A 23,121-nucleotide genomic window follows, 5' to 3' on the forward strand; every position below is an offset into this window, starting at 1 on the left:
TCATTTTGCGATTTACATTGGAAACAAAAATTAGCTATAAGTCATGAAAAAATAAAATTCAACAAATTGCAAATTTGGCATTCAAATTCAGGTCAAATCCTGTTGAACAAATCTTGTGATATCAGTTAGTGCCAGTAGAAGCACCGATACCTTTCGGTACAATAGCAAACAGTAAGACAAGCTGATTTTTGCTGCAAAAAAAATATTGCATACATTTTCTTATAAAGATACAGAGACAAATTTAGTATTCTTTAAATCACCATTCTAAATGACTCAAATCTGCACCAGTGATCATTCAGTAATTCACAGCCTATCTCTAACCGTCTCCTTCCTCTCTGTTCTTTCTGTTAAAATGATCATGTCTTTTATGCATTGAGGGTGTATGTGCCATGCGCTCTGAAAACATACTGTATATATCACCAGCAGTGTGTGCTGGCGCATGGGTGGTGAATTTAGAGACTTCGCTGAAAGGTCAAAGGGACGTCCAGACCCAGCTCACCAAATAAAAAATAACCCAGACTTAAAGTGCAAAAGGGAAAAACATCAGCTATATGAACAGGAAATAAAAAGCGCTGTCTATTAATAAATTTGACATTTCAACGTGCTTATCTGACATTTAGTGTTCATCACATTTGTGTCGATTCCTTTTTTTAAAAAAACGTAGTCAGCATTGTCTTCTACATGTATCAAATCGAATTTAGTTAATAAAAATAACGCACGCCTAGCGCAAGGTTAAAAGGTTTTATTTTGATATTCATTAAATATGCGTAAGACCTTCACGGTTCGGCTTCAACGCCCTTGAAAAGCACAGAGCCAGCAGCCGGCATATGAGTATCCGTTTGCATGACAGTGGATGATCACACTAAAATTAGACCGTATTGATCAAGAGTGGATCCATATCAGTTAGGTTCCTGTGCAACAAGAAGGAAATATTTCTAGAAAGCTGTTGGAGGGGTGAGACATTTCCAACTGGAGAGCCTGTGTGCTTTTCCAGCTCGGCGTATGAGGGGAATGTTGAAGTTGACTGTCACTCTCTCTCACACAGAGATGCTAATTTCACACCTTTGGCAGAAGACAGAGAGCCTGCTAATACCGTGTCTACACTGGTCTATATCAGCAAACATCCAGACTTGTACATATAGACGCTTGCACCTATACGCACTTATACGTGCGCACGTTCATCTCGAGAGATTCACAGCGATCTGATTTATGACGAGGTCGTGTCAAATACGTTGAGCGGAAGATTGTTTGGATGATCGTATTAAAAAGCGACTCATTTTGTCGAGTCGGTCTAACAACTGGAAACATATAAATAAACGATGTTAAAAATAAATGCGCTTTCCTGCATAGTTCAAGTTCACAAAGTGAGGACACTGGTTAAGTCCTAAAGAAACAGGCTGACCTTCAATGCTCCTGTTTATTTGAAATACATATGCAGATATTAAAAAATAATAATAAAATCAGAGTTTGTAACTTTTTTTTTATGTCCTTCACATTGCTAAAGTAAAGTGTTATCCATGAGCAAATGTACATTTCAGTGGTCATTTTAGGTGTATTTTTGCCAGAACATAGTTCATTTATGGCTGTGGGTAATATTTCTTCTGAAATTGTTAGCACACTCAATTAAGCACACACATTAACACATAGCCTACAGGCATGCACACACACACACACACACACACACACACACACACACACACACACACACACACACACACAAAAGACCCATTGCATGTACATTTTAAATAAAATTCATTTTGGCTTTACTAGTGAGAATAATGAAAGCTATGACAAAACTGTTGAACGTTTGCTTTCTTATTGCTGATGAAGAGAAAAGAGGAAGCACATACAGTAAATGTCAGTGCAAATGTCCAAGAGAAGTGTGCAGTTCTTCATGAAATACAATCTTTTTAATGACAACATTGACGTGACTAAATTAGGAAGACTAGATGCCGGTCACTCCATGAGATGTATCGTATCTCCTAAACTATTAACGTATGTCTTGCATGCTATGTATATCGTAAATGCCATAGTACACGAATAATTTTAACCCTGAAAATATAAATAAGCTTCAGTGTTCTTAGTGCGTTATACACGCAACATACACGAATGCTGTACATTTCTGCCCATGCAGCAAAAAGGATCTCCAGGGAAAATGCGTTCACTTGAGACTGCAAACAGAAATAGATATTAGTGGATGTTCTTACCTGTACCCCACATTAAACCCTCTTCCTCTGACTGTTTCCCGTCCTCACGTCTCCTCTTTCTGCCTCCGAGGGTCTTTCCACTGGCACCCTGACACCACAAACTCCCCGTAGAAACCTTTGCTGGCATGAACAACGGAGCGTCCAGACACAGTTTTTGGAGGCTCCAGGAATATTTGGAGTCAGAATAGTCCTGATGAATTTACGGGAGTGTCTCCTGCACAAAGTATCACAGAGTCACACAGAGACAGGCATTTCCCTCTTTTAGCCCATCCCACTCTCAATCTCACCACACTGACAATACGGGACAAGTGCAAGAGATTCCAGCAGATAATCACACCAGGACCTTAATAAGTAAGGACAACCGTGTGAGGAAGGGGAGAGGAGGAGAGCGAAGAGAAGAAGGAGGGAGTGGGTGAGAGAGAGTGAGAGAGCGAAGAGTCAAGTGTCAATGAAACATGGATTGGGATGAAGAGGGAGAGAGGTATAGGCTGGGCAATGTGAGACACACACCTGATAGCTGGGAAGATTTAACCCGACTTTAATCCTTCTCAGGAGTGGTGCTTCCAACTGGAACATTCAAGGCTCATGTTATAATATAGAACTCTGTCGTTGCATAACAAATTTTTTTTTTTAATACTGGAGCTCCAAAAGTGACAAACGGGGCCTTTTTTTGCTTTCCATGTTAAATGGAGGATATCGGCAATATTCTGAAGTAAAAGAAAAAGCCAGTGAATAATATGAATATTTCAGCCATGCAAATGATTTTCAATCAGTTCATTCGAGGTTGTACATGCAAATGTCTTAAGAGAAGATTATTTGATTATATTTAAAAAAAAATTGCCAATAACTTTTTAAGTTATTAAAATAAAAATGACAATTAGTAATTTTAATATATATATATATATATATATATATATATATATATATATATAGAGAGAGAGAGAGAGAGAGAGTTAATTTGCAAAAACAGATAACTTTAGCAATAAAAAGATAATTTTTAACAATTCAAGGAATCATGTTTTTTATTAATTTCTGATTAATTTCAAACTGAAGTTGGGTTATTATAACTAGGTTAAAAATAACTAAAAAACATCTTACTAACACAGTAGAACACAATTTATATTTAAAATATTGATTGATATGTGATATATCTTTAATATTTGCTAGTTAGTTAGTTATTATTTGTTTATTTATCTATCAATAAAACAGCAACAGCAATTCTTATTACTTTTTACATTGTGATAAATTATTAGAATTCTAATGATCAAATATTGTTCAATTAAATTATATTTATTTATCTTCCAATAAATAAATAATTAACCACAATCGTCTGCCTTTTACTTCAGAAAGTTTGAAAATCTTGCAATTGGAGAAATACATCAGCAAAATTACAGTCACGTTGAAGCTAACACACGTGACATATAGGGAGGTGATTTGGGTTATGCCCCAATTCCTTTCCCTCTGCTTTCCATTCAGTTCTTCAGAGCCCTGTGTAGTAAAGGAAGAAGCCAATTAATAAAATCATTCCAGTCGGTTCCATCTAGAGTGTGGCTTTGGTGAAGTATTTACTTTGTGGCTTTGGCTGAGCCACACACAAGATGGATGCCGCGGAACAGCTGAAGGTGGGGTATTCCCACTTAACTTCTGCGATGAGTCCTGAGCGGGCCGACAGCTCCGGCGCGGGGTCTCGCCTGAAACGAATACGGCAAATGTCATGTCTGGTGTGAAACTCTAGCCTGTATATTAAGTGACAAGCTATCACCACAAAAGAGCGAACAAGCGGCTGCGGATCTTCTGAAAATCTCAGAAACCCACAAACCATTCGACGGAAAAAAACCTTGTGTTAACTCAATATGGCCATCCCAGCCGAGTCATCTCACGTTGCTTTTCAGACAGATTAACATATTAACAGCAGAATTTGTTTATGACGCACAAACCGACAGTCACGGGGAAGTTTCTATCAGATGAAGGGCAGAGGGAGGTGGAGGGGCCGCTTTTTCGAAGCAGTAAGCACATTTCAGCAGCCAGGCGCAGTAAGATACAGTTACAGAACATGGTGACAGCAACAGGGCCTCTCCCTGCGCCCACCGGTCATAAACAGCTTCCAAACACTCACACCGCAAACCATTAATGTTGTCTGCCACTCACTATGATCTCACTTTATGGGGTATGTATTGGCTTACGGTAATTGGTTGGGTCCAAGTAAGAAGGGACACAACTTGCTGAGACCTCTGGACTGAGGTTTGTGTCTAGTAAATGGCTGATGATGTACAGCCTGTGGGAATCTACTATTTGTGCCGCAGAACTATGTGCGCAGCATGTAGCGGTTAACTACATAACACAGGAATCTTTACAAGGCTTGTTTGGGATTATGCTTGACGTGAGGTCTCCATTCCAATGCATACACTGTGCAGTTTTATGGCATACTGTAAAATACAATTTTGTGATCGAGTTGGAGTCAGTGGCATGGAACTTACTAAAGAATTCAGCCAAAAAGACTTCCGTTACTAGAAATAGCGCAATATAAGTAAAAATATTAATTAAATGTGTAAATAAATGTAAATAAAAACACATTTTTAAATAGCGCATATACACATATTCATTATTTTATCATTATTTTCATATTATTTGTATGTGCGTGTGGTCCAGGTATTCCCACAGGGATAGTAAAGTAAAAGAGATTTTTTTTTTTTTTTTTTTTTTTAAATCTAAAGAAGCAGAAAAATTTGAGTAAGGCGTAGATTTAAGGTAGTGTTAGAAAATTAAGTTTGGAGTATAAAACCATTACATCTCCATACACAAGCGCGCATGCGTGTGCGGGACAAGCAAAATATGATGTGAAATATGATTTTGGTCCTGAAAAACGGCATGAAACAGCCTATAATATAGGCCTACATCTACTTTTCAATTCCCACTATTTAGATTTTCACATTAAATTTAATTTTAGAGCCAACGAATCAAACTTTTTATTAAATATTTTGTTCATAATTTTTTTAAAAGCCCTTGGCCTTACGTTGGAAATTCCTAAATATCTTTAAAACACAGGAAGTGAATGTTAATCTGTTTGTACTTTCGTCCAGCAGAGGGAGACGTCGCTCTATTGATTCAAACGCATGACAAACTTTACTAGCTTCAGTGAATATACATTTTTGTTCGAAATGTCGGCTTAAATGACGCAACGCAACACGCGTCGATACGTCGTGAGTTTGATATCTCGTTTTACATCCCGTTTCCTTCCGTTTATCCTCTGATGAGCTGTCAGCGATTCATCAATCAATAAACGCCCGACCAATTAAACACCCTTTAAAAAACGCTTTCGGCGAGGATCGTCGCGGTCTGGCGGTGCTTCGGAAATGTCTAACGCGGAAGTCATTGCTTCCCGGCTTTTGACGTTTAATAAGATGTATAGTTATGAAAAGCGACTGCAGACTTTTTCCGACTGGCCTTTTCGAGAAAACTGCCAATGCACACCAGAGTTGGTGAGTGACAAAAAAAAGCGAGAGAAATGGATTAATAATAAATGGAAGTCCTATCGACAACACTGGTTTAAGTATAGAGGCTACACTTTTAATTAAACTGAGTATTGAAGATGAATCCTCTCTTCAGATGGCTAAGGCAGGTTTTGTGCACTGCCCTAATGAGAATGAGCCAGACGTAGCCTGCTGTTTCTACTGTCTTAAAGAGCTGGAGGGCTGGGAGCCAGAAGACAACCCCTGGTGAGCTGCAGCAGCACACCTTCATAATCTATGCCCATTGTTTTTCTGAGCACATTACTTCTTTATGCTGACGTATACCTTAGACTAACAATTGGCTTCGGGTGGAAGAGGGGAAAAACTTTCTCTGGTTTTATTGATTGTTTTTACATTTAAGGTACGAACATTCAAAGCGCTCCCCCGACTGTGCCTTTCTTCATATGAATAAGACATTTGAAGAGCTCACAGCCATCGAGTACTTTCAGCTGGAACAGGAGCGACTTCGCATCTACATTGTAAGTGTGAATGCTTTTGTGTTATGTATGTATGTATGTATGTATGTATGCATGTATGTATATAATATTTATTTTGTGTGTAAATTGTGTATATAATTTATTCATCTCTTTCCTCAGAGGAAGATGGGTCACAGGAAGATCGCTTTATTTCGCGATGAGGTGGAGACCACTATCAAAAATCTGAAAGCTCTTATTTGATATCTGGTGATGTTAAATTTGTTTTAATCGTGCACCGTTTGTCAACTTGAACCAATAAAATAAATGGTTTTGTTTTGGTAATTCTTTTAAATCTTTCTGATGCAGCTTTTGACGCTCTTTGTTTTTGTGGTGGCTATGTGTGAATTGGGATGCATGCATCTTTCAGTTCATCTACTGAACCTGTAAATGACCACAGGTTTTGCTGGTTTAACAGAACATCTCAAGTATTCAACACTGTTCTAGCTATGTAGCTCAACTTGCCACTTTTTTTTTTTTTTTTTTTTTTTCTCCCCTCTCTCTTTTGTGAGACCTCCTTCCATCCAAACTTGACCCTGGGCAGATGGCCCTAAGCCCCTCCTTCTCAATACCAACTGTTGCCCCGTGACATCTGTCACTGTGTAGATGGTAGTGAAGTTGGGGAGAGCTGTCGGTAAAAACCAAGCCTACCACTGGAGGGCTCCGTGGGCTCTGGTACTGAGGACTGCCAGTGTCTGGAGGTGCAGACAGGAAAGAAATGATGTCCATTAGGAAATATTGTCTTGGCTGTGTTCTTAGATGAATGCTCTGCCATACTTTGAAATCAAATGTTAGCCGTTCTTTAGTGATAACTGTATAAACAGCTTTAGTTTGTGTGTTTGGGATGGGGTAGGCGAGGGATTAGAGCTGCTATCCCATCTCCCCCTTCCTATGCCCTGGATTACTGTCTAATGCAACACTCTGGACACTGAGCCCCGATCAACTGCTTAATTCTCCTTTATCCGCTCGCCACAGAGCAAATAGAAAAATAAGACATTTTCAAAAAAAAAAAAAAAGATGATGTAACGCTCATCTAGAGGTGGAGCTCAGAGGAGACCCCTTAAATTCTCAAAATAACTATGGTTTGAAATCACGGTTTTGATTTCGTGTAGTTGCATCATTGTGGAAGTTTCTTTTTCACAACTTCACTAAATGTTGCATTGTCCAGCAGCTCCCTGCTCCCGGCTATATGCATACAGTCACGGGCGCTACAGGCGTTTTGGCTATGTTAAGTCTGTTTATAATTCAATTAGCATTAACAATTAATTTTCTGCCTGCATCACATGAGCAGCATGCAAATATGAAACACTGGTGCACAGTCCATCACTTCCTGTCTGATCGCAGGGAATGACAGGTGTCTGTGCTCCACACTGACTGGGGCTTCTCCTCTCAAAACGTGGCATATGGACAAACTGACAGATGTTCCCAACAGAAAGTTTACAACCTGAGAGCGCCATTGGGGCCCATCTGTTGCTGTGCGCGGGTCCTCCCCCTCGGCTCTCCTCATCTTACACCAGAAGAGGCTCTGCCACACACCCCTGCCTCACCTCCGCTCAGCATCCCCTCCTTTCACACATAATTCAACTCCCACCCCATTCAGCCTTTATGACACACTGAGCCAAATTAATGCTGAGGGACTCACCTGGAAGAGCGTAGATTAGCTCATGCAGGGTCCAAACAGACCAGACAAAGACCTATTCTAACAAGGTTTGGAACAGTCAGACTGTTTAACGTTTTTTTTTTTATAATTTCAAGAACTAATATGTATTGGCAAATGTATAAGGGAAAAAATGGTTTGTTAGACTGTGTGGCCGTGGACAACAGTAAAAAAAAAACCACAAATGCAAATTCAAATATGAATTATCAAAAAAATATATATTTTTACTAACATCATGTGTGTCCATTATATTCAGAAAACCTGTTAAAAACTCTGTTTTACAATTATTCATTAAAATTAATACATTATAAAATCTAAAAACCAATTATTACATATTGTCAATAATATATTATCATTATAATTTTGTATTGAAGTGAGTTCACCCACACGCAAATAAAAAATAAAACACATTTTTTTCTGTAATATTTTCTGTAATTTATTACATCATTCTTCAGTAAACATGTAATTTATGCTGACAAGCTTTTGTTATAGTTTGTCAATATGTGAATGGTATTTTTGATGTGCAGTACAATATTTCTTGATTTGTTTTGTGTATTGTCAACTTAGCGAAGTCATAAAGTGAACATATAGCACTCAAAGACTTTACCATGAATGATCCTGTCTGAAACCTCCATTATCTTCTCACTTTTCCCTACTTTAGACTTATGAAGGGCACGAGTACATCAGCCATATACCTTATAGATTATATATATATAATATATATATATATATAGATGATCACTCTTCTCTCAAATCTCTTTATGACCTTTCCCCTCCTCTTTTCCATCTCTTTCTTACTTTTCCCATCCGTTTCTCTTTTACTCTCCATTACTTTGCATGGCAATCAGTGTGAGCTAACTGCAGGCTCTCTCTCACACAGTCGGGCCCTCCTACCTTGCTTTCTTTTTGTGCCTCCTTCCATAGGGACCCCCATCTGTCCCTCCTCTCCAGCCATTGTGGGGGCTCAAAGCCGGGCCACCTCCACAATGCAGTGGGCGTGTAGAGGGGGGAGGCAGGGTAAACATGACAGCATCCCCATCCTATTAGAAGCTCTTTAACTTTGACAACCCAGCACTCTCACAAAGCTCTGAGGAGATGAGTCTTGCCTCACAATGTCACTTTAATGGCTTGTTCCACCCTTCTGTGAACTTTAACCTCCCTTTACCTTTCCTCTGCTGTGGATCGTCTTTGAATTTGGCTCTCTGTCACTCTTTAGTCTGATCTGAGCTCACAGGGCAGGTGCACCGCCGTCTGCTGTGCTAGAAACCTAACTGGAAGAGCACAATGTGGAGAAAGTCTGTTTGTCTGTCTGTATGAATCTATCTGGTGGTCTGTCTGACTGTCTATCTGATCTATATTCCCATCTAATTATCCATCCATATGTATAAATTACGTCTGTCTGTCTAACTATCCAGCGATTTTTGTTCTCGTCTCTCTGCAGACCTCATCCGCCTCCTCCCAGTTTCCTCGTCCAGCTGCCTTCTAGCATACACCACCTATCAGTTTCATTGTACTCCAGCTCTGTACCTTGACCTCCCTGTTCTCCAGCCTATCCAGTATGTTTGTGCGAGTGTGTGTGATGTGACTCATGAGGAGGAGGATCACAGCGTTAGCTGAAGCTTAAAGGCAGGGGATTACGGCAGCACAGACACTGATTAAAGCCTTCCAGCCTCCTATGGCCCCATTAATACAATCTTAATCACAATGCTTTATCCCCATCTCCCCCCTATGGATCAGGACCTTTCATTTAGTGGGAGACTGCGTTGTTTGGTCAATGGATTAGTGCCAGAGAAACAAAAAAAAAAAAAGAAATGAGGAGGAGTGACTGCACTTTAATGTCCCATCATCTACTTCTTCTATCTAACTTGCATTGTAAAATCACAACTCCAAACAACATATATATATATTCACCTCATGCAGAAGGGGAAAATGTGATATTGCTCCAAAAAGCATTTGAACACTGTATAGCCACACTTTAAGAAATATTAGATTAAATGAAATGACTAGTGAATTTCTTTAAGCCTGAAATGATGTTGAACCATCTCACGTTTGCACAGGTTTTGTAGCAGACTTGCCACTGGTTTTCACATAAGCCTGACACAAAAAGTCCACATATCTCTGTGTTAAATTCTACATTGTTTTATAAAAATATATAGCAAGCATGCTGTGTGTTAGTTTTATAAAAGGTGTTTATTTATTTATACAAATACCATTTGTTTTAAAATTGTATTCATCAATGTACATTTCTTACATTACATTACATTTTTTTTCATTAAAAAAAGGCTCAAATGTCATAAGTACTGTTTGTATCAGACTATCATCTGCCTTATTCACCTGATGTGGTCACAGGCAGAATAAATCCTTTGAGCTATGGCTGTATTAGAATAAAACGTAAAAATAATTTAGCGTCTTAAAAGTACCCCACCAAGATTGTAGTCTATTTATTTTATTTTTTATTTATTTTTTCATAGACTTTGTATGGGTATTTGCTATGGTACAGAGGTCACAGCAATCACCATCTGCCCTATGGGAAAATTCAAACATCTTCACATGCCTTTTCATTTTTGCTAGCACATTTCTCCTCTGTGCCTTCTCATCTGTTTTCAAAAGATATGTCGACAGCAGCTGACAACTCTGAAATCGTTCCCTTATTTCAGCCCTGCTGAGTTCTGCACAGACGGCTGATGTATTGGCAGTGAACAATGCCAAAGACTCTTGTATAACATCTTGTATAGTTTGTATAACTTCCGTGGGTAGTAAATTACAAAGTTTTATGAGTAACTTGCTGAGATTGCGGTGGCATCAAATGCGATGAACACATCAGGACAGTTCACTCATAAATGACAATTTCATCATCGTTTGCTTCATTAATTAGCATTTATTTTCAAGACATATAGATTAAACGGCTTTTTAAAGCAAATGTGTTCACCAAACGAAGTCTGGCAGGTTTAAAATAAAAAATGTGAATGAACTGAAAACAGTCTAATTTAAATCTGATATAAGTCGGGGTGAACTCAACGCTGAAAAGAGCTACAGGTTAAGAGTCGTGTTTAGATTTTTTTAAACCACTTATTATTTAAACCAAAGTGCCCTTGACGGCACAGCTTGAAAACCCTCCATACACTCGACTTCCTCCTTATTCCGTCCATTCCTCATCTCTCACCATCTCATCGTGTAGAACTATGTCTCATTCCAATGCCCAGCTGACCCTCAAGAAGACAGGGAAGAGGGTCACTCCAGAATAAGGCCTTGATCACCTCCTGTGTTTTGGTTTACTCCCTTTCCCACTTTCTCTTTTCCCCCCTCTCTCTCTCTCTCTCTCTCTCTCTCTCTCTCTCACTAGTTCGGCCCCAGCTGTCCATCAGCCCCCTGCCGTTCTCCCAGCTGTCTCGGCTCTCCAAACGAACAGCCTCACAACAATGCAGGTCAGAGGTCGAGAGAAAGAACACACTGCACTTACAATAGACCAGTGGCGCCCGCTAAAACAATCGTTCCCTTTTTCTCCTTCACTTCTCTCGCCTTGCCAGGGCTGGAAAAGACAAACCTTTGGAGCCGCGGACGAGGCGGGGTCCACTTCAGGCATAACACCCTCCGAGGCACCCATTCTCATCTTAGTGCTGCTTCCAACAATAAACACACACACGTTCACACACTTGTTCTCTGGCTTGTCACCCCATCATCCCTCTGTTTGTCCATTTGGAGAGGCATCGCATTGTCCGTTATGAGCACAGAGCTAAAGTCAACGACCGCCCTGTAACGGTTTGTGGAAAAGCAATGTCTGCAAAGATTTCAGTACAGCTATGCGACATGCAACGGGAACCATTAAAAATACATTTTTCACACTTTTTTTTCTCCGTATGCGTCATTAACCCCCTTTTTGTGTGCTTGTTTTGTTTTGTTGATTTCCCCAACCATTTTGGCAATGAAAAGGCTGGGAAAATGCAAGCGAGACTGAAAGGGGATCCCATGACACAGTCACCTGTTCCACAGCTATGTGTTCCCATGGCTCCACATGCTCCACTGACTCCCATGCCCATCATAACACTAATATTAATCATTAAAATGGCTATTATACATGATTCATCACCACATTACAAATTCAGTTTGTGTAGACGTGTGTGTAGATAGATCTTTTTAAAATCCCTTTTTTGCCTATAAAGTCTATTTTTTTACGTTTATGAATACAATTGGTCACACATTAGAGAGTATGCAGCATGATTATGATATAAGGGTTAAGTAAAAATTTGATTATAATGGCAAAGAAATCTAATAAATATTGCATCACTATCACTAAATGCAATGTATTTTTTAAATGTCTGGTTTTAATGTTAAAATAATCTGGTAAAATGTTTAATATAATAGAATCTCTAAATGGATGAGATCATAATAATAAAAAGCAATGAACAAAACATAATAGTGTCATATTATATAAGAATATTTATTTTATTAAGTGCGAAACAGGTAAATATTTACAAACGCTTGAGCAAAATTACAAATATTGTGGAGAATGACAAAAAAAATACATTAAACTGAATGAATTCCAATAAATAAATTAGATACTTTATGAGTATTGGTAGCAGTGACTGGCAGTGTACCAACAAACCAATAAAAACAGTGCTGACAAATCAAAATAAATATTAAATACAGTCATAAATAAATGCATTCGTTATGGCAAATGTAATGTACTAAATTTGTCCTTTTCCTTCATTCTTTCTTTTTATTTATTTATGTTTTGTGTGTTTTGTTAAGTGGAAAAATAGCATCTGGTTGAACAGTGCTGAAAAATACTGAGGCTCTTATATGCGTTTAAAAATCTTGTCTATTTGTCAGTTTTGATGCACTTTTATGGCACGTGCACCAAAGTCGTCATCTTATTTGAGGTGAAGAACATCGAGTGATTACAAAATACAAATCCCAGAACAATTAAAAATAACATTTAAAGAAGTAACAAACTCAATCATGACAGAAACAAGAATAAATTAACAAAAAAATATGCATCTCTTTCTCAGTACTTCGGTTGCCACAGGTAGGTTGCGTTTCACATACTCTCTCTCAGTGACCACTATGGTCTCTTAAGGGATCAGACAGGATACATGCAAAGTGTCTCCTTAAATGTGCTGTGCCCCTTGAGGCACACTGAGGAGCGGGAGGCAGAATTGCTGAGTGTCTCTGGTGGTCGTTTCTGTTTATTCGCTGTAAATGCTGCTCATCTGTGATGTCACAATGTGTGAAGGGGTAAACGGCTCAAAAGCCATGTCTAAAGGAAGCTCAAAACGGGAGCCTGGGAACAGCGGGTGACCCTGAGGAGCTGGAAGACCAGCCAAGGAGGAAGGAGGGTAAGGGTGAGAAGAGATGTAATGGGCGGCGTGGGTCGGGTGAGGGGTAAAGTTCCTCTCAGCCTCGTGCGGTGAAGGCTCCTGCTTGAGGGCGAAGTTACCGCTGATGCTGAGTGGTGGAGTAAGAGGGCCGTCGTAAGGTGGCGTGCCGCTGCTACATTCGTTGGGTGAGGAGTTTTCGTAGCTAGCCCCCTTGAAGCCCTTCAGATGAAGCAAGTGTGAGGCCTCCAACGAGCCATAGGGTGGACTGGGAAGTCCCGGTGAAGGATAGCTGATGGGGTGACCCTGAGGACCACCAACTCCCGGAACCCCACACTTCTCATCCAGCTTGTTGATCAGCATGGACGAGGGTCCAAGTTGGAGGCAGCCCGCCACAAGGTTGCTGGTAGGTTGCGAAAGCCCCTTGCATAGCATCTCCACAAAACCAAGGCTCTCGGGTGACTGGCCGCTCTCCAGAACCTCTGATAGTGCCCAGATGTAGTTGCGGGCCAGCCGCAGGGTCTCGATTTTGGAGAGCTTCTGGGTCTTGGAGTAACAAGGCATCACGCGCCTCAAGTTGTCCAATGCGTCGTTCAGCCCATGCATGCGTGAGCGTTCCCTGGCGTTGGCCTTGACGCGTCGGGCACGGAAGCGTTCTTGTCTGGCTTTGGTCATTTTCTTCTTTTTAGGACCTCTTCGCTTGGGTGCCTTTTCTCCGTCGAGACCTACTTCTTCCTCTTCCTCCTCCTCCTCTTCCTCCATATCCTCACTGCCAAGCTCTACAGGCCTCCTGTGTAGAGCATAGTGACCTATCTCAGGTGTCCGGTCACCATCCTGTGAGCTGAGGTCTTCCTCCATCCATCCGAGAGAGCTGACTAGTTCAGTCACATCCCCTGGTTTTCCATAAGGTTTGGTCATCATTGTGATCTAAGGGCACAGGGCACAATTGTGAGTATTCCAATCGAAATAACACCTTTTTTTTTACACCTCTATTTGTTTAGATGTTCAGAGTAAGGCTCCTCATACGAGTTAAAACCCTCATAATGGAGACACTTGACAGACAGCCCGATTATTGTGATGATTATTATATAGCTTACAGCTCTATAATTCCATTTCTTCTCTCAGTTTTAATGCTCCATCTAATGGCAAAGACTTTTTGTATAAACCCTTTGATTTCCGCAGTCATTTTGGAGACGCTGTCCAATCTGGGACACGACTGGATTTAGTCCACAGATAAAGCGCTCGGATTTAATTTGTGGGGAGCCTGTAAACCGGAATCAACAAACACAGGACCAAGCCACGCTAATACTACTAGAACAGTTTTGAATTTGATTTGATTGAAAGACATCAGCATTGTCTCCAACTACGAGTTTTTGTCACAGAGATTTGTTGGCCTCGTGATGTTCTTCCGTCGATGAATATAGCCACGTTTTCCTTCAAAACGCGAAATCCTTCTAGAACGCGAAATGTTTGGATTGTAATTAAAATTACATTTTGTTTTCCTGTTTAGAAACATTCCTGGTATTTATGCATTGGTGTCATTCCTTTATAAGCAGAACACAAAAGTGTGTATTAATGAATGGACCGGTGGGCATATATTTCGACCTGATTAAATAATCTGCATTCTTAAATAAATAAATAAATAAATAAATAGATTTTCATTTAAATTGTTTCCTGAAGATGAAATAAAAATCGTTCCAAAGTGAAAGATGTTCGTTATTTGCGCTTTTTCGACCAGTTTGCATTTGCGATCTGATCAAGTATGATGCGCGTAATTGTAGCAAAATGAATGGAAACAAACTGGACATAATATAGTGGAGAAAACATTTTAGGCTGGTGTGTATTACCCTGCGTTTAGAGCCATTTGCTATTCTAATTTACCCATTTTTTGTTTGTCATAGCTACGTTTAATCTTAATTCAGTTAGCCTGTGTGTTTAATTATTTGCAACGAGAATACAGTTAATAAGCAACTTTGTATTATTACGCATATTTTTTTTACAAATATGAACCTGGAAATAAAGCCTGAAATAAACATCGAATCATGGGTTTCCTACAACTTTAAGAAAAGTATTTGGGTTTTTTTTTTTGTTGTTGTTGTTTTATGCACGCAATAAAAGCTGAAAAATAATAGGCTATAGCCTATATACAAATAGTCTAATAAAAAAAAAAGTATTAAAATAACCTTACCTGTTAATGCGGCACTTGTCCTCACTTCGATAAAAAAAAGGTGGTCAAATAGAATGAACACACTGTCAAAACGTTTAAAAGAAATTCTGTTAAAAAAATAGAAAGACAAAGTCCCAGACTCCCCGCTGATGGTTTGTGTATGTCAACAGTCCGTCTGCGCCAGTGCAGGTCCGTTAGCTCTCCATTGGTGCGTCAGAGCGCGTCGTATGCCTCACTGAAGCGCACTGACTCCCGGCTTTGACTTTCTAGAGATGCTCTCAAGCCCCGCCCACAAGCCCCCACCCTCCAGCTGATCCAAAAGCGCGTGGCTCGCTCGTGGCCGAAAGTTTGACGACTTAAGCGTGTGCGTTTATCCCCCGGGCTTTGTGTCTGAGGGCGTTCGCGTTTGCGCGGAGGGAACGGTGCAGCTTCCCTTATACATTAATCTTAAAAATATTGCAAGCTGAGATGCATTGCAATCTATTGTCAGAGAGGAAGCAAATGTTTCTAAAAAGTAGCCTATCAACGAGGTGTCTCGCATAGCCTGAAGGATATGTGTAAAATATTACGTTAAAATGTAATTCATCGATCAATGTAGAACGTGCTTTTATTTATTCATTTGTTTGTAGGCTATTATTTAATATCGAACGGCTTTAAATTGTACATTTTTTTTATACAGATACATGTTACAACAGGCTAATATTTTAGTAGCCTATTATGCTATTAGCAGGTTACAGGCTATTAAGAGTTTTTCTTTTAAATTACGTGTAGTAGGCTATTGTAATCAACAAACAGGTCTAATTGTAAACTTTAAGGCCCCTCACGACTATCACCTTCATTAATTAAAACAACAACAACAACAGCAGGAACTACTTTTTATCGTTGAACCGATTATCAGCAACACATTAATTTGGTTTACTGGATTATGTAATACACCTACTATTCCAAATTGAAAATAGCCTATCATTGAGACGCTATACAAATATCACTCCCCGCTTTTCTTTCGCGACCTAACGTAATTTTCTGCCCCAATAAAGCCCGCTCAGTGCTGGTTTAATACCCCCTGAGCCCTATTTGGTTTATGGCGAGGTCAAACGTTGGTCTTAACTCTAATTACAGTAGTCTAGTGTAGAAAGACGCGCGCGCGTCCCAGTAAATGATTGTGACAGCTTGGTGCGGTGTGAGCAGGTGTGTGTGTTGTTCACCCGTTTCATTCATTCGCTCCGTCCGCTCATTAGCGCCCCTCGGCCCACCAAAACATAACGCTCAATAACTGCTGGATTAATCAAGCCAAAACGGTTTTGTTTCGCTAAGATAACTCACTCAGCCATGCACGCTGCGCCCGAGGGTGGTTTGCCCCACGAAATACTCTTTTCTGAAAAGATTTATTAGGCTAGCCTACTTCATATGCAACAGATACTTACTGTGGGCAGATACTTACGTTTTATTCACGAATCGATGTAAAGGACGCATGATAATATCACTATTATTTTTTTATATACTTCAGAACTTTTTTAAGGTGGCGCGAGTGAAAACGCTGTGAATAACGACAGGTTGCAGGTTTCCTTTATTGCTACGTTTTTAACTTTGCGTGAGCAACATTTTAAAATTAAAAAGCATATTTTTTTAACAGAACATGTAGCCTAGCCTATACTTTTTATGCAAGGGAGTTTAAATAGGCTATTGTATCCACCCTGAATAATGTTTTTTTTTTTTTTTTTTTCAAGTCAATTCAAATTTCTGTTGCCGCGGCATTTATTTATTTATTTTTGTCTATAAAATATTTATGCTGATATAAAATAATAAAATAAACTTCATATTCGCTAGTGGACTATTTATACAAAGTTATGGTTTAAACTAAAGTATAGTTAAAAAATATGAGTTCAGATGCGCAAGTGCCTAACTGAAACGTTCTTCTAAAACGACCTATTAATTGCCGTTAAAGTGTATTTAATAAGCCTATACATGCAGTTGGAATCTGATTAAAAAAAAAAACAGATTTGTATTTTAGAAAAATCATTTAGCTAATTTTAGAAGACATTTCAAATGTCACTTTGGGGCTTTTGCATCTGACAAGAAAACAAGAAAGTAACATTCTGTGCATTATTCAGCATTTATGAAGTTTTGCTCTGATGAAGTTTGACTTTACTTGGCAAAATGGGGCTACTTATTTTGTGTTCATACCACAGTAGGGGCTCTATTGTAGTAGTGTGCTATTGACTGTGGGGCTTCAGGTCACACGTGTCCTCACACTGATCCCATTGTGTGTGCCAAGTGTGCACATCTGTGGCCTAGAGAGTGTGCTCACACTCTCTCTACGAAAACTTTTGCCAACACTTTTTTAAAAAATTAAGTTATAAAACTCATTCTAAATCTAATGTTAATATATCAAAAATAATTTTGAAATGCTTAGAATTTGAAATGCTAATATATATATATATATATATATATATATATATATATATATATATATATATATATATATATATATATATATATATATATACACACACACACTGAATAGTAATAAGAATATGTTAATATTAGTATAGAAGTTCACTTGAAGGTTTAAGTCAAGCTGGACACTGATGATTGATAAATGAACAGATGGACTTAAGTGATGCGTCTGCTGCACCACCGCTCACGCGCCAGTCGCCTGCCTACCATAATCTCTCGTGCGACAACACAATCAACACAATAGGACAATATCCATACCTCTAGTTCACTCGGGTGATGCTTCTTTCCTCACACACAATAGGACGAAGGCTTCCACTCGCCGGCATAGATGTGATGTTAAGATAGAAAATCTATGCACCGATGAAGATAGAAAGGCTTTGCTATGGTAACACTCAACAATCAATGTCCAATTAATCATGATTAACTTGAAAGAAAACAGTCTCTTTTTAACACACATTTTCAAGTCACTGAGAAATGGGCCTTCGGATTTTCGGTTTGTGTGGAGGTCACGATAAGTGTGACTTCTACATGCGTTTACATGCTTAAGTGTGTTCAGAGTGGTGCTGTCCCATATGAACCGGGGATCACATGTGTGTCAACAGTATGCACACCTAGTAACTGTGTCATGCTTCCCCAAAGATCCCAGGGTAACCCTGCTTCACCACAACTTTACCTCCCAGGAGTGTTTCACAATGCTGTGTCACACCTGCAACCTGTATTGGGAATTACTGTGTTGAGCCCAAACTCTCCTCCCTTGTGCCCTACCGAAGGACGGCTAACTTAGGGGCCGAGGCCTGCTGCATTTTCTAGTCCAGCTCAACCAGAAGTGAACACTACAATCACAAGAGACCATTTTACTCCTCTTTACCATCTGACCTTAATGCTTATAATTTCACGAGGGCTTTCTGAAGTGTTCATGCAGTGGGTCTTCATGGAAAATCTATGAATGCAGAGCCACGAGACCAGCGATACTCAATAGACAACCTCCTGTTGAGACAGTTTAGAGTTCAAATTATATCCAGAGGAACAGCACACAGAACTCCCATGACCCGTTTCATTGTTAAGATAGTTTTTTAAAAGAAATTCTTTTCCCTATTTTTTAAGTAACAATGCATAAACTATATCAACAGTGAAAATTAAGATATTCACATGATGCAAACATTTCCATTCATGTTTTTTATTATGCTATGCTTAGTTAGTTAGCTGTTATTGAGTTATTTTAACCTAGTCAAAATAGTTTGATTTAAATTCATTTGGAAAGCACAATGAAAAAACATTTGTTAAATTGTTGAAACCGGGGTTATCTGTTTTGGCAAATGAACTCTTCAAATAACATTTTAAACTATTTTATAATAGAAAACAGTTATTTCTAAAACAGTTCATTCTATTACCGTTTATTTCTTTTTTTTAATCAAAGAAATTTAAAATTAGTCAGTATAAATTGGTGAGCTTTGGTAACTTCTATAATATAGTGTAGCTAATTATTTCCACTTTGATGCTGTCGTTGTATAGTGCTCGTAATTTGTTCCATAAATATCACGCTGCTGTAAAAGAATATAACTGGAACAAAAATCTTGTGGGTGTGTGTCTTTATTTATACATGAAGTAATACACAGATGTAAAGCTGGCATATTATCATATACATATTATATTCATAGCACAAAAGTCGTAACACAGAAGTTATGAACTGTTTCATGAGTCTCTTTAACTGACTTTAATTAGAATAATTAAATAACAATTAAAATATAATTAAAAACAAAACATCATTTAAAACCCTTATACAACTTGCGCATGCTGCAGTGTTTGCTGTTGAATTCAGGAAAGGCAGACGCTTTTACTAAGATTTATGTTGAACACTTTTTGTAACATTAGCAACCGCTTTAGTCGGAAGCTTTGCTGTGAAGTTTTTGCTGAATGCATTTTGGCAAAAAAAAAAAAAAACCCATCAAATCATCAACAGAAACCTGACGAGTCGAAACAGACTAATCAAGCACATCCACCCCCTGTCAGCACATCAACGACAGTTAGTAGGATGCGTCTCCTTAAGCACACCAGCAATGACTTAGCACTTGTTTACTCTAGCTGGCTTGTTGTGATGCTGTTGTAGTTCCCTTGGTTTAGAGTCCTTCTCTGTGCCAAAAAAACCCCGCACACCCACAGCTATTGCCACAAGTGAGTTATCCTTTTCTGCAGTCCCAAGGGACCTGTTTGGAGTGGGAAGGGGGATTCGTCCGCCTCTCTGACAGATGGGTCCTTGTTTCTGTCTTTCTCTCCCTCACTCCCTCTCTCCTGAGCTCAGACACAGACACACTCGCTTAGACTGAGATTGAACGAATACAATAGGAATTAAAGCCATGCACACATGCTCCCTCCATGTCTCCTGAAAGCTGAGCCCCTTGTAATAATTATAAAAGCAGGGGTGTGTTTGGGTGATGGGGGCTGGGCTGTTTGGAAAAACTTTGATAAAAACTTAATGACTTTTTCTAACTAATTTCTAACTAAGTTGTAAACAAACTATTCAACCAAATAAACTTTCAAAATATGATAATGAATGTTCAATGTCAATGAACAACCAATTTGATATAAAACAGCATGCAGTTATTAAAAGAACCTTGTTTTTATTACTGTACACTGTGGTCTTCTGTAAAGCTGCTTGAATTTTGCACCGCTGACACTGTGATTTAACTGAACTAATCAACACTCGACTTGAGCTGAATAATGACTACTCTTTTTTAGCATACCTGGTGAATTTTGCAAAATCGACCCTGTTATTGAACTGAACTGAAGCAACTTTGAACCGACAGGAGTTTAACAACAGCACTGTTAGAGCTGCTTTTCACTGAACTGAAATCATTTCATAATTGAAAGGTTTAATGGATGTTCTTCATCTGTTCCAGCACGAAACCTTTGTTTTTAAGGGTGTGCATGTCCAAAATAGATTCTGGAAATGGAATTGTATTCCCTTAAGAGAATAATGGAGAGTAAGAGTGCGTCTGTGTTTAAAAGATATGTGTTGTAAAGGTAGTCCCAGAGCTCCGGCCTTATCTGCTGCTTACTGGAGCTGAATACAGGAGTTCTCTGGGATGGATCCTGAGGGACAGGAGAACAGCCTAACTCGTGCTCTCGGACACAGGGGAGAAGTGGGGGCCGAGTTTTATAGCTATGGACTTTTAACCTCAGTATTACTCCCTTCATCAGCGCATTATTACTAAAACCGTTCCTTTTCTGTATTAAACACACTGAAATCATGGCCAGCGTGAGGAGCGTGTTGGGGGATTCTGGGAATAAAAGCCAGTCTGCCAGTTTGTGTAAATCAATCCCATATTATATCAAGTGCCCACTGCATAATTGGAAGCGTAAAATTGCCCATTTGCACAATATGCCACCTGCAACCCCTCTCTGGGCTGCTCTGCTATTGATACGATGGCTGGAGAGTGTCCACGCAGCACCTCTTGCAATTTTTCTGCGATTGCTTGGAAGTCGCGCAAATTCCATTCTGTTGGGGAATTTTGAGGGTCATACCGTCTATTAGAGCCAACGGAGGATAATTGAACCATTCGAATGAGCCGAATACAATCACTTATAGTTCCAATTAAGGTGGTCAGAGAATTCCTCTCAAACCACATTTTGTAAAATGAAGTGCTCGTCCAATCGCAGTCCATCCTTTTCCTGAACCCCAACCCTGTTGGGGTGAGCTGTGAGAGACGAGGGAGAGGGGGAAGGGGGTTCCATCTGCTTTGCTGGCTGTCCTTTGGGACGTGGGCATACCCCAAGGGGCTGTAGCTGGGAAGGATAGAGGGAGGGGAGGATGGGAGGGAGTGAGAGAAGTTGAATAGATTGCACCCATGCACTAATCAAAGGCCATAATCAGTATGCCCAAACACAATAGGCAGATTTTGCCCATTCCTTCTACTAGCTTCTCCAACAAACACAATCATTAGAAGATTCATAAGTGTCATAAAACCAACTGCAACTGGCGTTTGGTAATTAATGACATGAGTGCGCAGATTTGCAGGGTTTCATTTTAACAAATTAAAAGATTCTGGAGTGTTTGGCAGGGGGCCACGAATTGTGTGATCAGGTGCGTGTAGCCCACAAGTGGAAGAGTCCGATTCCCAAAGTGGTTTACGGCAATATGACAAACACACAAAGGTGAGAAGTGGTTTTTATTTTGTTTTTATGAAATTAAATACCGAAATAATGTTCTTTAAAATATTAACACAAATAAAATAAAAACAATCCGGAGTTATCGGGATTGAAGCCAGTTTCTTACGGCTTCAAGAGAAAATGCAAAATGCTTTTGGTGCGCTGCCAATAAGATGATATTTAAATCAGCCCGATGTATTGGTTTTTGAAGGATTTTTCCACTTATGCGGACGTTTTGATGCAGAAAAACAGATGCCAGCTGGAAAACACTACGGCTTCTGATTAAATGAGACGAGAAGTGATTGTTTGTTTTGCTGCATGAAAGACAGAGACACAAAATAAAAGGAATCAAGTTGCATCAGGTTTCATGGTTTCTCGTCAGCTCGGACTTGTTGAGGGATGCCTGGATCTGAAAGCCGTAGGTCCGTGTGGGTACCCCTGCGTTAAGCATCCCATTGATTGAACTGCTCCTCCAGGGCAAAAGCAACTTCAGTGCTTTGGTTAACACCCCTCCAGCCAACTGCAGGGCTTTCCGATTGGCTGTCTGCCTCTAAGCTGCCTGTCTTCTAGGCTTATTGTTTCGCAAGCCCTACACAGTCAATATTAAGCTTGGCTAATGTGATATAGAGGCAGCTGGAGGAGCCACAGATATTACCATGACACTACAGAGTAAGGGGTGTAATGCCATTAAAAATAAATCAGGTGGTTTGATGATTTGGCATGGTCCGGGGATTCTGTGAGACATTAGGTGGGGCAGTTGCTATAATTCTATTACACATTCTGGGGGAACCTCTGAGGAACAATTGATTCCCTTCGCCTAGTTCAGCATAATTCAATTTCTTTTCATCAAAGGTCTGAAAAGAGGAAGGGAAAATAGAAAGTTTACTTTTGCAATTGGAAAAATCAGCCACCAGAAGGATCAATCCTGCACTCGTGTAAAAAAGCAGATGTTCTGGAGACCTTTCACCTAAAGTTGGTCAAATTATGTTGATGTCATGCTACGGAAACTTTTCTGTAAGTCGGACAGAAAAAAAACAACAACAAAAATAACTAAGCAGAAGATTTAGGATATTTTTAACACACTGGATTGGTCGTTGCTTAGATTATTGCACAAACAGAGATTAAGAGAAACGTGAGGCCCAAAAATTAATCTCTTTAGTCGGTTGTAAGACTTGATGTTCACTCGGCAG

The 23,121-nt window shown here is 39.5% G+C and overlaps 3 protein-coding genes across 3 annotated transcripts in view; 1 reads left to right on the forward strand and 2 right to left on the reverse strand.

Annotated features, from left to right (window-relative positions):
- Positions 1-2,533, reverse strand: part of znf385a (zinc finger protein 385A) — a 72,598-nt gene extending 70,065 nt beyond the window's left edge. The window contains exon 1 of the mRNA XM_043225148.1: positions 2,208-2,533. Within this exon, the coding sequence (XP_043081083.1) occupies positions 2,208-2,334 (127 nt within the window). The 5' untranslated portion in view covers positions 2,335-2,533. The remainder of the gene's footprint in view (positions 1-2,207) is intronic.
- Positions 2,534-5,361: 2,828 nt separating this feature from the next.
- birc5b (baculoviral IAP repeat containing 5b) lies at positions 5,362-6,474 on the forward strand. Its single transcript, XM_043225265.1, has 4 exons — positions 5,362-5,686; positions 5,814-5,923; positions 6,078-6,195; positions 6,313-6,474. Exons 1-4 carry the CDS (start codon positions 5,561-5,563, stop codon positions 6,391-6,393), a joined length of 435 nt encoding a protein of 144 aa, XP_043081200.1. The 5' UTR covers positions 5,362-5,560; the 3' UTR covers positions 6,394-6,474.
- Positions 6,475-12,306: 5,832 nt separating this feature from the next.
- neurod4 (neuronal differentiation 4) lies at positions 12,307-15,548 on the reverse strand. Its single transcript, XM_043225267.1, has 2 exons — positions 15,350-15,548; positions 12,307-14,088 (listed from the first exon to the last, which is right to left on the reverse strand). Exon 2 carries the CDS (start codon positions 14,080-14,082, stop codon positions 13,033-13,035), a length of 1,050 nt encoding a protein of 349 aa, XP_043081202.1. The 5' UTR covers positions 14,083-14,088; positions 15,350-15,548; the 3' UTR covers positions 12,307-13,032.
- Between the last annotated feature and the right edge of the window lie 7,573 nt (positions 15,549-23,121).

The sequence above is a fragment of the Puntigrus tetrazona genome, chromosome 23 (assembly GCF_018831695.1).
Source record: "Puntigrus tetrazona isolate hp1 chromosome 23, ASM1883169v1, whole genome shotgun sequence".
Lineage (NCBI taxonomy): Eukaryota > Metazoa > Chordata > Actinopteri > Cypriniformes > Cyprinidae > Puntigrus > Puntigrus tetrazona.